This window comes from Dendropsophus ebraccatus, chromosome 9, assembly GCF_027789765.1.
Source record: "Dendropsophus ebraccatus isolate aDenEbr1 chromosome 9, aDenEbr1.pat, whole genome shotgun sequence".
Classification (NCBI taxonomy): domain Eukaryota; kingdom Metazoa; phylum Chordata; class Amphibia; order Anura; family Hylidae; genus Dendropsophus; species Dendropsophus ebraccatus.
The window spans coordinates 114,704,494-114,720,696 of NC_091462.1; the positions used below are offsets into that span (position 1 = coordinate 114,704,494).

General features: G+C 50.3%; 1 protein-coding gene across 2 annotated transcripts; it reads right to left on the bottom strand.

The window, feature by feature from the left end:
- Nucleotides 1–267: 267 nt before the first annotated feature.
- On the bottom strand, nucleotides 268–11,643 carry FUS (FUS RNA binding protein). Of its 2 annotated transcripts, XM_069984618.1 has the most exons (15): nucleotides 11,558–11,643; nucleotides 7,306–7,330; nucleotides 7,038–7,195; nucleotides 6,762–6,933; nucleotides 6,413–6,672; nucleotides 6,142–6,328; nucleotides 5,064–5,098; nucleotides 4,144–4,179; nucleotides 3,947–4,053; nucleotides 2,433–2,562; nucleotides 2,246–2,347; nucleotides 2,026–2,146; nucleotides 821–918; nucleotides 583–742; nucleotides 268–490 (listed from the first exon to the last, which is right to left on the bottom strand). In XM_069984618.1, the coding sequence occupies exons 1-15, from the start codon at nucleotides 11,568–11,570 to the stop codon at nucleotides 451–453; spliced, it is 1,644 nt and encodes a 547-aa protein (XP_069840719.1). In that variant the 5' UTR covers nucleotides 11,571–11,643; the 3' UTR covers nucleotides 268–450. The 2 variants fall into 2 exon arrangements, with proteins under 2 accessions (XP_069840719.1, XP_069840720.1); XM_069984619.1 differs by lacking the exons at nucleotides 5,064–5,098; nucleotides 7,306–7,330; nucleotides 11,558–11,643 and having other exon boundaries at nucleotides 7,038–7,149.
- Nucleotides 11,644–16,203: the final 4,560 nt, after the last annotated feature.

Genomic DNA, 16,203 nt, shown 5'->3' on the forward strand with positions numbered 1-16,203 from the left:
AGGTGACACCTCAGCCAGGTATGAACAATGAACCACACTCCTCATCATGGCTCATCCTGTTTTGTAGCTTATGAGCTGTCGCACTAGTTTCGTGTTGCTCACAACAGAAATGACATATGAAAACCTGACTAATGTATTGTTCAGACCCTGATGGAGGAGTAAACAATGCGGCATGACCTCTAGCCTAGATCCTTCCGTATCATGTGGATAGGTGACAGCCTGTCAGGGGAAAGGCTTATTGGGAGAGACGAGACACGGTACATGGTGTAGGAAATTTACACACGTTTATCTGTTTAATGGGCAAGGACTTTACAAAGACGGATAAAATTCACAGCGCACTGCGGAGGTAATACAAAGTGTACAGAAATCGAGAACAGTTCTGCCAGAATCCATAGGATACATCATACGTATAAAATAAAAATAGAACCGTAAAAATGGTGCAAGTTAGAGTTAGTATGGCCGGTCACGTCTGTCCTGTCGGTGGTCACCCCTGAAACACGAGAACAATGAGGTTACAGGTTTATAAGCGGCCATTACTGTCCAAAGTATAGTAAGTTTTACTAACATGAAAGAACATCTTACCTGGAGTCCATTTTGCCTGGTCCATAACCACCGCGGTCTCCTCCTCTGCCGCCTCGGAATCCTCCCCTATCTCCACCTCTCCCTCTGAAGCCACCTCGATCGAAGCCACCACGGCCGCCACCTCCTCTCCTGTCTTCACCGAAGCCTCCACGTTCACCACCTAAAGTATGAAAGAGTTTAGTTTAGGTATCTTAAGATTGACAGAACTCAGCTACAGGAAAGGGTTAAGGATCCTCACCCATGTGGGAGCCGCCTGGCCCTCCAGGTCCATCGGGCTTTGGAGCCTTGCACTGGTTGCACTCGTTCCTCCATGAGAAGTTCATGTTCTCACAAGTCCTGAGGATGAAATGGAACATGAGACATGAGAGAAGGAGAAGGTTCTAAGCAGTGACTGACCATGTGAGAGAAGGTTCTAAGCAGTGACTGACCATGTGAGAGAAGGTTCTCAGCAGTGACTGACCATGTGAGAGAAGGTTCTAAGCAGTGACTGACCATGTGAGAGAAGGTTCTAAGCAGTGACTGACCATGTGAGAGAAGGTTCTAAGCAGTGACTGACCATGTGAGAGAGAAGGTTCTAAGCAGTGACTGACCATGTGAGAGAAGGTTCTAAGCAGTGACTGACCATGTGAACGAGAAGGTTCTTAGCAGTGACTGACCATGTGAACGAGAAGGTTCTTAGCAGTGACTGACCATGTGAATGAGAAGGTTCTAAGCAGTGACTGACCATGTGAACGAGAAGGTTCTCAGCAGTGACTGACCATGTGAGAGAAGGTTCTCAGCAGTGACTGACCATGAGAGAGAAGGTTCTAAGCAGTGACTGACCATGTGAGAGAAGGTTCTCAGCAGTGACTGACCATGTGAACGAGAAGGTTCTAAGCAGTGACTGACCATGTGAACGAGAAGGTTCTAAGCAGTGACTGACCATGTGAGAGAAGGTTCTAAGCAGTGACTGACCATGTGAGAGAAGGTTCTAAGCAGTGACTGACCATGTGAGAGAAGGTTCTAAGCAGTGACTGACCATGTGAGAGAGAAGGTTCTAAGCAGTGACTGACCATGTGAGAGAAGGTTCTAAGCAGTGACTGACCATGTGAACGAGAAGGTTCTAAGCAGTGACTGACCATGTGAACGAGAAGGTTCTTAGCAGTGACTGACCATGTGAGAGAAGGTTCTCAGCAGTGACTGACCATGTGAGAGAAGGTTCTTAGCAGTGACTGACCATGTGAACGAGAAGGTTCTCAGCAGTGACTGACCATGTGAGAGAAGGTTCTCAGCAGTGACTGACCATGTGAGAGAAGGTTCTCAGCAGTGACTGACCATGTGAGAGAAGGTTCTCAGCAGTGACTGACCATGTGAGAGAAGGTTCTCAGCAGTGACTGACCATGTGAGAGAAGGTTCTAGGCAGTGACTGGCCCTGCAGCATGTGCCAATGCTTCTTTAACTTACGGGTTTGGACACTTCCAGTCGCCGGCTCTCTGCTGTCCTCCACCACCACTGGGGTATCCACCGCCTCCACGGCTGTTGTTGCCGCTAGGACCACCAAATCCTCCACGACCCATAGGGCCTGCTGTAAAAAAAAAAAAAAAAAGTGTAAAATCAGCCAAATGTCCAAAGCAGGAGATACAACAACATACAGACTGACAAATACATCCAGCCCTATACACACCTCCACGTCCTCTTCCACGCCCGTTTCCACCTCCGCGGCTGTTGAAGTCGGCCCTCCGTGTGGCAAAGGAGACTTTGATCTGGTTTCCTGAGAACTCTTTACCTAAAAAGAGACAAATCCTGAGACTTAATACTCCGCCGCTCACACAGAGGAGGAATCACTAACCCTGCACACACTGACCACTCACCATCAAACCAGTCAATGGCCGCCTTAGCCGAGGGAGGGTCATCAAAAGACACTGTGGCTTCTCCCTTCAGCTTGCCGGTCTCCCGGTCTGTGTACAGGTTGATCATGGGCTGTCCTGTCTTCTTGTTTGTCTGTACAGGAAAAGCACACAATAAATGTCTGTACCCAAGAGAACAACCCATAACGATTACCCACAGCAGAGCGACGCACAGCAGAGACATTTCATGTCATTGCATCATCTACTGCCACCTCCAACAATGGCCGAGCTCTGGAAACTGTGTGCAGTGTCAGGCTCTGAATGTTTCTGAGGGAACCAGCCATTCTGCCATTTCACTAATAGTTTTTGTAGCGTTTTGCTTGTAATCCGACCCCTGTAATATAGCCTGGCGCCAGGGCTGTGTCCTGTAGGGTGAGCTGTACTGTTCATTACGGGTGTCGCTTATAGATTGGACTTTTTCATCACCTTTTATTCTTTTTATTGACAGGTGAGGTGACCAAAAACAGCAAATCTGGCATTGGGTATTCTTTTAAATCTGACAGTTCACCGGGCACAATAGTCATGGTCTGAGGATTTATAAATGTCACTACCAGTTATGTTTTTCACTCTAATAAATGGGAGCTGTCACTTTAAATTTTTTAATACTTCTTTTAAGACACTTTTCATAAGTTGTGTTTATTGTATAATACACTGATACGTCAGTCAGTCTGGGCTGCTGTCAGGATGAGACAGGAGGCGCCCCCTGCTGCCTTAGGGGCCGTTCACACTACAAAATTTTGGCGGAATTTCAAGTGGAGTCAACGTCAAGCTGAGTCTGTAGGGTGAGCGGACCCGATGAATATGGAGCAGGTTTAGCTCCGGTGCCCGCACCACACAACTATTCTAACATTGTGTGTGCACATGTCAAATGTAAGGAAGGGGATGAGGATTGGCCACAGCAACCAATGATGGCACAGCCTTTATTCAAAAGCAGAATAAAACGTGAAAGGTGCGCTGTGATTGGTTGGCTACGGCTAACAAATTCGCTTTCATTGCTTGTGGACACGTGCCTTTATTAACCCCTTCAGGACTGGGCTAATTTTTGCCAGACATGGCGGCACATCCATAAACTTGGATCACTGATCCATCCGCTCCTCTGCACTATATACTACTATGTAAGGAGTTAATTACATTTTAATTAAAGTGCGTAGGCCCACACACCGCTAAAAGGTTCCCGATTCACGTGGGTCCCTAACTAAAAATGGCACAGCTCCACAGCCAGAAGGGGGAGCAACCAGACATAGCGCCCCCTGGCCACACCAATGGGAAAAAAAAAAATGCTGTCACAGCAATGGCAGCTGCATGGGACCCCTCACACAGAGCTGAATGGGAGAAAACAACCCTACTCTGTGCTAATTTTGGCCTTAAGGACCAAAGCCCATTTTTCCTATCTGACCTGTCTCACTATGTAGTTACAACTCCGTGATGCTTTAACTTATCTAAACGATTGAGAAATACAACTTCTGTCCTGCGCTCACCTTAATTATCCCAATCTGCTTGAAGTAGTCAGCGACCGACTCCACTGTCACGTTCTCACCAAGGCCTTGCACAAAGATGGTGTTGTTGTCAGAGTTATCCTGCTCGGCTGTAAGGTAAAGCAGCGGTTAGTCGTCTCCTCTGTGCAGCGGGCACAGTGATAGGGAAATGGGGGGGTAGGATCTTAGAGAGCACTTACGCATGTCATGTCTGGGGGGGCCGCCTTCACGTGGTCCTTTGGAGAAGAGCAGAGAACAGGATATATTAAAGGTCTGTCGTCACAAGTCGGCTACATCCCCCTCCCCCACACACAGAAACAGGTATGAACGCTCAGACTAGCCACTCTTAGTGCCCGCACAACACAGATTTACACACAAGTCTATCCTGGTCATGACTCTAGGGCCACATCTGGGACCCAGGAGCAGAGACAACCGATATATATTACATTTAGGTAGAGCAAAACTCCCAAGGCTTGTAAGGCCTTATAATCCACACTATGAACGCACAATGTGACACCATCCACCATGAAGTAACACACTCCTATACACACCCTCACCTTTTGTCACTTTTGTGTTTTTTTTTTGTTTTTTTTTAATATCACTTCCGCTCAACCATTGTTTTATACAACTTTAGTTTTTTTCTCTCCATCACCTCAGTGATAATAACCCAATGATAAGCGGCGTTACCAGCACACCTTAGTTTGTCTTGTACCTTTTATAACCACCATGGATTTGGTCACGTAAGATTTAGGTTCAAACCATTTTCCGTATTACACTTTGAGTTTTAAATTTTTGTTTAATAACCATCTTATTTAAGGTTAACGGACCCGCGAGACTCTTTACACATGCATTGACCAACTTTGCTGCTTCCCAAACGTTAACCAGACCCCTGCAGCTCCTGCTGTTGGCTTATACCGAATACACATCACCCTGCAATATGTATTCACTAATCCAGAAAGAAAATAATAAAAGAAAAACTGAACATAAAATAAAGTGCACTGGCACCGACAGTGGAATGGAGCCCCCTCCCCTCCCCCCAGGTCTCCGACTTATGAATGAACCCAAAGAAAATGAACAGTAACAAGAATTTGTGTTGGAGATTTGACAACTCTTCACTTACCACCGAATTTACTGAATCCTCCCCGTTCACCACCGCTGAGAAGACAATTAGGAGACATTGAAGTATTTGTACTGAGCTTCCCGAAGGCTACAGAAGATCTGATCCGTCACACACAACGCCTAGGTGTGCACGCACTCTGCACACTAACACACTTGTCTTGTCTCTATAGGACGCCACTCTTTGCATTGGCTTGCACTCTATATCTATTGACCACCTTTCGTGCACAGCTGTGCAGATACCAGTTTATTTTTTTTTCATTGTGGTTTGGATACCAAGGTTTGCATAGAATTCACCATATATGTCAGTGCTTTGTGCACACCGGTAGTTACAGTTCTGTAAAGCTACGCTTATAGAGGCTACGTGTAAATATATATATATATACTGTGCTGATATAAAGCTAGTGTGAAAGCTGACGACACCTTGAAAACCTGTAGCACATAAAATGCAGAATTTGTTAAAGCAGAGCAACACAGCAAACATGGCAGTAGTATTCCTAACCCTGCGGCCAGCTCCGCCATACTCACCTCATGCTGCCTGTCTTGCGTCCCCCACACCTAACCCCACCATTGGCAGTGCCCCCCACGTCACCATCACACAAACCCGGAGACATAGACACACAGACCTAGGATAACATTGTGCAGTATGGACTGGTCACCGTTACACTGTGATAGTAGATCAGGACTCTGTTATGCTTATATACCATGTACCCGGGTACTCAGTATGGACACATCTGCTATATCCAGTAGTTGTGTAACCAGTCACTCTTTTACCATTTTTTTTTGGATAGATTTGCTCTGTACCAGTTATGACCACATGGAGCCACCATCCTGCCTGCACCGGACTCTCAGCAGTTTTTTTTTTTAAATATACCTTTAAAATACTTTTAAACACTTTCCCACCATTATTGGCTTGAGACCGTTCCTCTCTTTACAGCCACAAAGTTGTCAGTGCTTAGTACTCAGTTCACAAGCCGTATACGCCTCTGAGCGCTCCTGTAATAACACCTCACTGTGACAGCCAATCAGCATTCAGACATCCATGCTCCGCCCACGCACACTGCCCATGGTCAGATACCTACCCCATGCCGCCTCGTCCTCCACGGCTTCCTCTGCCACCTCTGTCAAAGCCTCCGCGGCCACCGAAGCCTCCGCGCCCTCGACCTCTACTATCAGGTCCACCACCATAGCCTCCCTGATCGGAGCCACCACCGTAGCCTCCGCCTCCACCTCCACCCATGGAAGGAGAGTCCTGGTTGTATCCACCAGCTACAATAGAAACATCCTATCAATATGGCAAGCCAAATGATACCAGTCTGCAAAGCCACAAAACACTAAACCCCATCCTCTTACATCCGCTGCTGTACTGAGACGACTGCTGCTGGCCGCCATAGCCCTGGGGAGCGTTGTATCCTGACTGCTGTCCATAGGAGCTCGGCTGCTGACTGCCATAACTGCTGCTGCCGCTGCTCTGCTGTCCCCCATAGCTGGACTGGTGCTGTCCTCCTCCATAGCCACCCTGCTGGCTGCCATAGCCGCCGCTGCTGCTCTGCTGGCCATAGCTGCTTCCCTGCTGCTGCTGGTAGGATGAGGACTGGGAGTTGCTGCTGTAGCTATAGGAGAGGAAACGGCACAAAGATTTAGCAACTGCAGATGATACCTAAGTGACAACCTAAGGATCGATCAGAAAGTGGTGCCTCACCTTCCAGAGTTGCTGCTGGCAGGGGGCTGCTGGGGGTAGCTGGAATATGATGACTGAGACGACTGCTGCTGCTGAGCACCGCTGCTGCCCCCATAAGGTGTCGCCGAGGTCTGGGAGCTGCTGTAGTTACCTGCTCCATAGCCTTGTGGAGCCGACTGGGAGCTGTATCCAGCTGCATACAAAGTAACCATATATCAGTGTCATACAAAACAAAAAACACGTACAAACCACCCCCCAACATCAACACAACCACAAAACACTGTAGAGGAAACTCACAGCTCTGCTCCTGCCCATAGGACGAGCTATATCCTCCACCCTGACCGTAGGAAGAGGAGCCGGCGGACTGGCCGTAGCTGCCGTATCCCTGCTGGCTGTAGGACTGGCTGCCCTGCTGAGAGTAGCTCTGTGCTGGCTGGGATGGGTACGCCCCGTATCTAAGCAGAGGGGGGAAAAAAACATGAACAAAAAAAAAACACAAGTAATCCTACATTATACAATCCCCAACATGACCCCTGTGCCCTCAAAGTACACTGTGAGCTCTTACCCTTGGCTCGCCTGCTGGGTGTAATCTGCAGAGAGAAAAAGACAATGTTACCCAAAGGGTCACAGCATAGAGGACGGGTATATGATCACGGGGAAGACTGCTCGGAATCTCGATAACACAAGTATCCTGCCGGAATAAAGGTCACACGTGCAGTACCGCTTCATTCATTATCTATGGGAGATTCCAGCGACAGGCGCACTCTGTCTTCCACTATCGCCAGCAGCCTCATACACAGTAAGGCCACATGAGCCGTCCATACACAGTACAGGGACCCGCAGCACTGACACGTGAGCCGTCCATACACAGTACAGGGACCCGCAGCACTGACACGTGAGCCGTCCATACACAGTAAGGCCACATGAGCCGTCCCATACACCGTAAAGGGAGCTGTCCATACACCGTAAAGGGAGCTGTCCATACACAGTAAAGGGAGCTGTCCATACACAGTAAAGCGAGCCGCAGCGCTGACACGTTACCCATGCTGCTTTCTGACAGAAGAATCGAGAACCCTCCAGAGAGTGTGAGGTTCTTAGCAGTCTGCCCCCCTGAACAGATTGAGCCTCCACCTACGCAATCGATCAGCGAGATTGGCGCCTGTTTGCAGAGCCGTTACACATACCGATGTGCAGCTGTCGCTGGTCCTTTTATGCGGGCTGATCACCAAGTAAATGAGTGTTCCTAGGGATACTCAATGATGATCGGCCCAGGTAAAAAAGAATTTAATCCCATCAAAAAGGTGGAGGATAAATGTTGATGGTGGGACTGCCACATTAAAGGGGTTGTCCGGCGATAAAAAATTATTCACAGAATAACACACATTACAAAGTTATACAACTTTGTAATGTATGTTATGTCTGTGAATGGCCCCCTTCCCCGTGTCCCACCACCCCCACCCGTGTACCCGGAAGTGTGGTGCGCTATACATTACCTGTCACGTGCCGACCACGGTCTCCGATCCTCAGCAGTGACGTCTTCTTCGGGAGGCCACGGATCTTCCCGAGTGCCGGCCGCCCTCTGCAGCGTCATCCGAAGCTCAGCCCGCGATTGGCTGAGCATAACTGTGCTCAGCCAATCGCGGCTGAGCAGCTGATGACGTGGCCGCGTCATCAGCCGCTCAGCCGCGATTGGCTGAGCACAGTTATGCTCAGCCAATCGCGGCTGAGCTTCGGATGACGCTGCAGAGGGTTGCCGGCACTCGGGAAGATCCGTGGCCTCCCAAAGAAGACGTCACTGCTGACGATCGGAGACCGTGGACGACACGAGATGCGGTGAGTATAATGCACCACACTTCCGGGTCTAGCGTGGGTGGGGGGAAACACGGGGAAGGGGGCCATTCACAGACATAACATACATTACAAAGTTGTATAACTTTGTAATGTGTGTTATTCTGTGAATAATTTTTTATCGCCGGACAACCCCTTTAACGGGAAACTGTCAGCAAGTTTGTACATATAAACCTGTAGAGGAGAGACCGGCAGATGTTAGATCTGGTCCTCTTATCCTTCTCTGTGAAAGACACCAGTCACCACAGGACACCATCCTGCTCAATGGTTCATGCTCATATGTTTAGTTATATATACATTTAGTGACGTCTCCCTCCCCAGATCTCGCAGGAGTAATAGCCCCATACAGTGCTGTGCTAGTGTTAGGGTCCTATTCCACCGGCCGAGCAGGACCCGATCAACTACGTAAACGAGCGCCGATCTGCTAGATCACCGCTCATTTACTGGGCCTATTCCAGGGCCCCGATGATCGTGAAACAAGGGATGCAGGGACATTGTTACCGATGTCCTTGCAGCCCTTGTTTCATACATTACCTGTCCGGGCTGCAGGTGTTCTTCTCCCGATCCTGCGCGGCAGCATCAGCTTTGGAGCGGCCTGACTGAACTGACAGACCGCTCAGCCAATCACTGGCCGCAGCGTTTCCGGACAGTGATTGGCTTAGCGGTCTGTCAGTTCAGTCAGGCCGCTCGAAAGCCGATGCTGCCGCGCAGGACTGGGAGAACACCTTCAGCCCGGACAGGTAATGTAAGGTTCTGCTGAAATCGTCGGTCGCCGCCGCGCACAGCTATTCAACCGTAGCGATGCGCTGGTGGAGAACAACGATTTTAGGTCTGAACCTAAATGAACGATCAACTGATGACACGATCGGCTGATCGTTCTCTCTATTCCACGGAGCGAAAACCGGCCGAATGAGGCCGATTATCGCTCCTGTGGAATAGGCCCCTTAGGGTCCTATTCCACGGGCGGAGCAGGGCCTGATCAACGATGTAAACGAGCACCGATCTGCTAGATCGGTGCTCGTTTACTGGGCCTATTCTACAGCCCGACAATCATTTAGCGAGGGCTGCAGGGACATCGATACTGATGTCCTTGCAACCCTTGTTTCATACATTACCTGTCCAGGTGCAGGTCTTCTTCTCCCGGTCCCGCGCTGCAGCAGCTTCGGAGCGGCCTGTCTGAATTGACAGACCGCTTAGCCAATCACTGGCCGCGGCGGTCCCGGCCAGTGATTGGCTGAGCAGTCTATCAGTTCAGACAGGGCGCTGCAAAGCTGCTGCGTCGCAGGACCGGGAGAAGAAGACCTGCACCTGGACAGGTAATGTATGATGCTGATGAAATAGTCGGTCCCTGCCGCGCACCGCTATTCCCTGTAGCGATGCCCGGGTGGCGACCGATGATTTTAGGTTTGAACCTAAATGAACGATCAGCCGATGACACCATAACGATGAACCATAGATGAAGATACAGAACAAAGAGCGCCACAGAGAAGGATAAGAGCGGCAGTGCTGGAATCTGCTCCTCCTCCTCTACAGGATCATACAGACCTGCTGATGACATTGCAGACTGCCAACATTGTTCGGTCATGGAGACACATGGTACCGGTCATATATCTGTCTGTGCTTCCAGAACATGGATATATTCCTAGGATGCAGGTCTGCTGCAGGTTGTGACACCACCTTGCTCCTCTCTGATCTAACCGGGTGAACAGTGAAGCATGAACTGTAGCTGAGATTCTGACAGTGTGAGGCCTGTAACCTGCTGTCCCCACAGGGAAGGGAGACTGAGAATAAGCCTCATTTTCCACCCTCACTTTATTCCATGAGCAAGTGAGGCAGTTTGATGCCCTGGGGGAGGGGCTACTACCGATCCGCCAGCCTCATCTTTAAAGGGGTTATCCAGCGCTACAAAAACATGGCCACTCCCCCCCCATCGTCTCCAGATTGGGTGGGGTTAACTTAATTGCAAACCGCACCTGACCTGGAGACAAGAGGGGGGAAAAGTTGCCATGTTTTTTTAGCGCTGGATAACCCCTTTAAAATCTATCAGGCGCCCAGCAGGGATGAGCACACAGAGCGCTGCCATTATGTCCATGAGGATGGGCGGGGCAGATCGTGCATGGGGGATGTAGCTCCGCCCCCAGAGCACCAAACCAATTTTCTGTAACTGGTGCTGGGATCGAAAGTAGGAGAACGCTCTCCAGTCTCCTGTGATCTATCGGAAGGTCCCAGCAGGTTACAGGCTCCACAGATCTGCGGTCCTATACATCAGCAGTCCATGTATCAGATGAGTCCTGTCTGGGGTCGGACACCCTGGTGGCTGACTGGATCTCTGCATCACACAACGCTAGTGACCCTATATACAATCCACCACAGTCACTACTGTTACAGCCCTATAGAAGCCTTACAGAGCGCCCCCATACGGCTCTGTGCCACACTGCACTCACTTCCGGTCACACCACACCAAGTACTTTCACCTGCGGCAGCCAATCAGCGGCGAGAAACTGCACAAAGCAGCCAATCAGCGCCAGGGAACGGTCACCTTTCATCAGCCAATCAAGAGCAGCGGAACATTCATACCACACAGCTCCAGCCAATCAGCGCCGCGGACCTATCTACACACGCGCAGCCAATCAGCGCCTATAACCGCGCCTCACATCCCGACATCAGTTTCCACAGCAACAAACCACGCCCCCTGCAGCTCGAAATGGCGCTCCCTCACCAGACCTAGGGAAAATGGCCGCCCTCCGCCACAAAGAATGCTAGCGAGCGGGAAACCGGCGCCGCTCCACCGACAACACCTGATCCGTGACTGAACGAGCAGGAACACCGGCCCGAGCTCACAGACACCGCACCCCCGCCCCGGCAGTCACCAGCGCCGCCTCAGATAGGCCACAAATATAAAACGAGACGGAATTATTATCAGTCGTCTCATTGCGGTCCCGGTAGACGGGGAGCCCCGGGGCACTTACCGTTGGTCGCCATGATCGCTGTTCGGACCTGTTTCACACACAAAGGACCTTCCCTCTAGCTTCTCCGCGCCGCAGTGAGGAGGGCGGGGCTGTGCGGCGGCTTCTATGGACTCGGGGCAAACCATCTGAGCCGGGAGGCGGGGGAGGAAGGGCTTTGTGATGAGGGGGAGGGGGAGGGGGAGGGGGAGGGGGGGGGGGGGAAGCAAAGCGATGTATATAGTCACTGTGTGTGTATGTGTATAGATACACACATATACTGACTATACACGTCACATTGTATCTGTCTACACAATACTGTATATATATATATATATATATATATATATATATATATATATATATATATATATATATATACTGACCACACACATATAATTGTCAGTTATATCAGTATCCATGGTGATTACAGAGGGTCTCCACCACATCTCATTGTCGGGGCTCCTCACCACGCCTCATTGTCGGGGCTCCTCACCACACCTCATTGTCGGGGGCTCCTCAGCACACCTCATTGTCGGGGCTCCTCACCACACCTCATTGTCGGGGCTCCTCACCACACCTCATTGTCGGGGGCTCCTCACCACGCCTCATTGTCGGGGCTCCTCACCACACACTTATTGTCCGGGGTTCCTAACCACACCTCATCGTCGGGGCCCTCCACCACACCTCATTGTCGAGGGCTCCTCACCACACCTCATTGTCGGGGCTCCTCACCACACCTCGTTGTCGGGGCCCCTCACCACACCTCATTGTAGGGGCTCCTCACCACACCTCATTGTCTGGGCCCCTCACCACACCTCATTGTCGGGGCTCCTCACCTCATTGTCGGGGCTCCTCACCACGCCTCCTTGTCGGGGGCTCCTCAGCACACCTCATTGTCGGGGCTCCTCACCACGCCTCATTGTTGGGGCCCCTCACTACACACTTATTGTCGGGGGCTCTTCACCACACCTCATTGTCGGGGCTCCTCACCACACCTCATTGTCAGGGCTCCTCACCACACCTCATTGTCGAGGCTCCTCACCTCATTGTCGGGGCTCCTCACCTCATTGTCGGGGCTCCTCACCACACCTCATTGTCGGGGCTCCTCACCACACCTCATTGTCGGGGCTCCTCACCACTCCTTATTGACGGGGGCTCCTCAGCACACCTCATTGTCGGGGCTCCTCACCTCATTGTCGGGGGCCCTCACCACACCTCATTGTTGGGGCCCCTCACCACACCTCATTGTTGGGGGCTCCTCAGCACACCTCATTGTCGGGGCTCCTCACCACACACTTATTGTCGGGGGCTCCTTACCACACCTCATTGTCGGGGCTCCTCACCACGCCTCATTGTCGGGGGCTCCTCAGCACACCTCATTGTCGGGGCTCCTCACCTCATTGTCGGGGGCCCTCACCACACCTCATTGTTGGGGCCCCTCACCACACCTCATTGTTGGGGGCTCCTCAGCACACCTCATTGTCGGGGCTCCTCACCACACACTTATTGTCGGGGGCTCCTTACCACACCTCATTGTCGGGGCCCTCCACCACACCTCATTGTCGCAGGGTCCTCACCACACCTCATTGTCGGGGGCTCCTCACCACACCTCATTGTCGGGGCCCTCCACCACACCTCATTGTCGGGGGCCCCTCACCACACCTCATTGTCGGGGGCTCCTCACCACACCTCATTGTCGGGGCCCTCCACCACATCTCATTGTCAGGGGCCCCTCACCACATCTCATTGTTGGGCTCCTCACCACACCTCATCGTCGGGGCCCTCCACCACACCTCATTGTCGGGGGCCCCTCACCACACCTCATTGTCGGGGGCTCCTCACCACACCTCATTGTCGGGGCCCTCCACCACACCTCATTGTCGGGGCCCTCCACCACACCTCATTGTCGGGGGCCCCTCACCACACAGTCTTTGTCTCCCTCTTGTATGAGAAGTTCCTGACCCACGGTGTGTAACATGGATGAATCTCCCCCTAGACGGGGGGCCATGTTTGCAGACGCTCCTGCTGTTTACAGTAAACGTCTCCTTTCTCTCCAGTGTGGGCTTTGGTTTCCATTAATTTCCATGTCACTAGAAGAGGACAATGGCTGCCAGTGGGGGGTAAGTACGGCCATTGTGTGTGTGTGCGGGGACCACTGTGACCCCAGGAAATGGCCGCCTTCTCTACAGACTGAATATAGTGATGAACCTGTGGACTCTCCATGAAAACATTACCTTTTTAACAAATCTTGAACAAAGAGTGAAGGGTTTTCTCCCCGATATGGCCGTGGTGTGTGTGTGTATATATATATATATATATATATATATATATATATATATATACACACATATCAGGTTCCCTAGCAGCGATAGGTCCCCATTCATCACTAACACTCCGGCCCCGTATATTGTCACCCGTATAGTGTCTGCAGCTGAAAGCCATGTTGTACTGCGTCACTACAGCAGCTGTCTTTTCCCCCCCCCCCTCCGCTTACTGAAGATGGTTTCTCCCGTCACTGGCTCAGGCCAGTCTGGTCCCCAGTGAAGGACAAAGGGGGAAGGGGGGATGTGAAGAAAATATGGGTCAGGACAGATGGCTGTAAGGAACACGACCCCGGGGATAAGCTAATATAACAAAATTGTATAATTCTGTGCAACAATGACATCACTGGCGATAAAAGATGAGGATCGGAAATCTCACCGACCCCGAGAGAGAAATATCCTCCCTGATCACAGAGATGTAGCGTCTATCCATGGCCTCTAGTGTCCGGCTGCCATTAGGGTGCGCTACACCTTTATTCTCATCAGTCGGGACAATGCCAATGACCATAGACAACTTTTAGAACAATTTAGAATGGCCTTTATAGCTGCAACCAGATATCGTCATGTGTTACCCCCTGTATCTGCCCCCATAGGGGTGAATATTGCAGCAGATATCTCCATGGGTTACCCCTGTATCTGCCCCCATAGGGGTGAATATTTCAGCAGATATCTCCATGTGTTACCCCCTGTATCTGCCCCCGTAAGGGTGAATATTACAGCAGATATCGCCATGTGTTAACCCCTGTATCTGCTCCCATAGGGGTGAATATTGCAGCAGATATCTCCATTTGTTATCCCCTGTATCTGCCCCCGTAGGGGTGAATATTTCAGCAGATATCTCCATGGGTTACCCCTGTATCTGCCCCCATAGGGGTGAATATTTCAGCAGATATCTCCATTTGTTACCCCCTGTATCTGCCCCCATGGGGTGTGAATATTACAGCATTCCCCAGGTAAGTGTTGCCCCCGCCATCCCCATGATAGAGATCGGAGCCATCACTGCTGCATCACCCAATTCAGGGGCGTAACTACCACCATAGCAGCCATAGTGGCTGCTACGGGGCCCATGGTGTCAGGGGGCCCAACAGGGCTGACCTCCTAGTTTAGAAGTTATCCTCCTGCCTGTCATCCCAGTCACAGGCTCTATACAGTAGGCTGGATAATCACCAGCTCACTATATAGAGACAATAATTATGACAGACAGGAAGTTATAGAGATGCAATGTGCCTATTGGTGTGTGTATGTACACTTTGTGTGTGTGTAGCTGGGGGGCAATCAAAAGTTTGCTATGGGGTCCAGTCATTTCTAGTTACGCCCCTGACCTAATTCGATCATGGTAATGACTATCGTTCTGTGTAATATGGTAAAACGACCTCGTTTGCAATTGTTTATCGTTTATCATTAAAAATAGTTTCGTCTAATAGGACCCTTAGATGTACAGTCATGGCCAAAAGTTTTGAGAATGACACAAATATTATATTTTTACATGATCTGCTGTCCTCTGGTTTCTGTGTGTTTGTCAGATGTTTTTATCACATACAGAAATATAATTGCAATCATATTATGAGTAACAAAAGCTTATACTGATAGTTAGAATGAGTTACTGCAGCAAGTCAATATTAGCAGTGTTGGCCGTTCTTCTTCAGGACATCTGCAATTCTCCTTGGCTGCTCTCAATCAACTTATGGACCAAATCCTGACTGATTCTTGCACAATCAATGCTTGTATTTTGTCAGAATTTGCTGGTTTTTGTTTTTCCACCCGTCTCTTGATGATTGACCACAAGTTCTCAATGGGATTAAGATCTGGGGAGTTTCCAGGTCATGGACCCAAAATCTCTATGTTTTGTTCCCTGAGCCATTTAGTTATCACCTTTGCTTTATGGCAAGGCGCTCCATCATGCTGGAAAAGGCATTGTTGATCGCCAAACTGCTCTTGGACGGTTGGGAGAAGTTGCTCTTAAAGGACATTCTGGTCCCATTCTTTATTCATGGCTGTGTTTTTAGGCAAGACTATGAGAGAGCCGATTCCCTAGGCTGAGAAGCAACCCCACACATGAATGGTTTCAGGATGCTTTACAGTTGGCATGAGAAAAGACTGGTGGTAGCGCTCACCTTGTCTTCTCCGAATAAGCTGTTTTCCAGATGTCCCAATCGGAAAGGGGATTCATCAGAGAAAATGATTTTACCCCAGTCCTCAGCAGTCCACTCCCTGTACCTTTTGCAGAATATCAGTCTGTCCCTGATGTTTTTTCTGGAGAGAAGTGGACTCGAAGTGGACTCGAGCATGCTCAAGGTTCGTTCATCTCTACTGAGGTGCAATCTTTCTAGCTGCGATACTCTTCCT

Coding starts and splice junctions, on each gene's coding strand:
- FUS (XM_069984618.1), bottom strand. Junction 7,196..7,305: donor ACCCAGCAGGCGAGCCAAGG/GTAAGAGCTCAC, acceptor CCCTCTGCTTAG/ATACGGGGCGTACCCATCCC. Junction 4,054..4,143: donor CCCCCCCAGACATGACATGC/GTAAGTGCTCTC, acceptor TTTACCTTACAG/CCGAGCAGGATAACTCTGAC.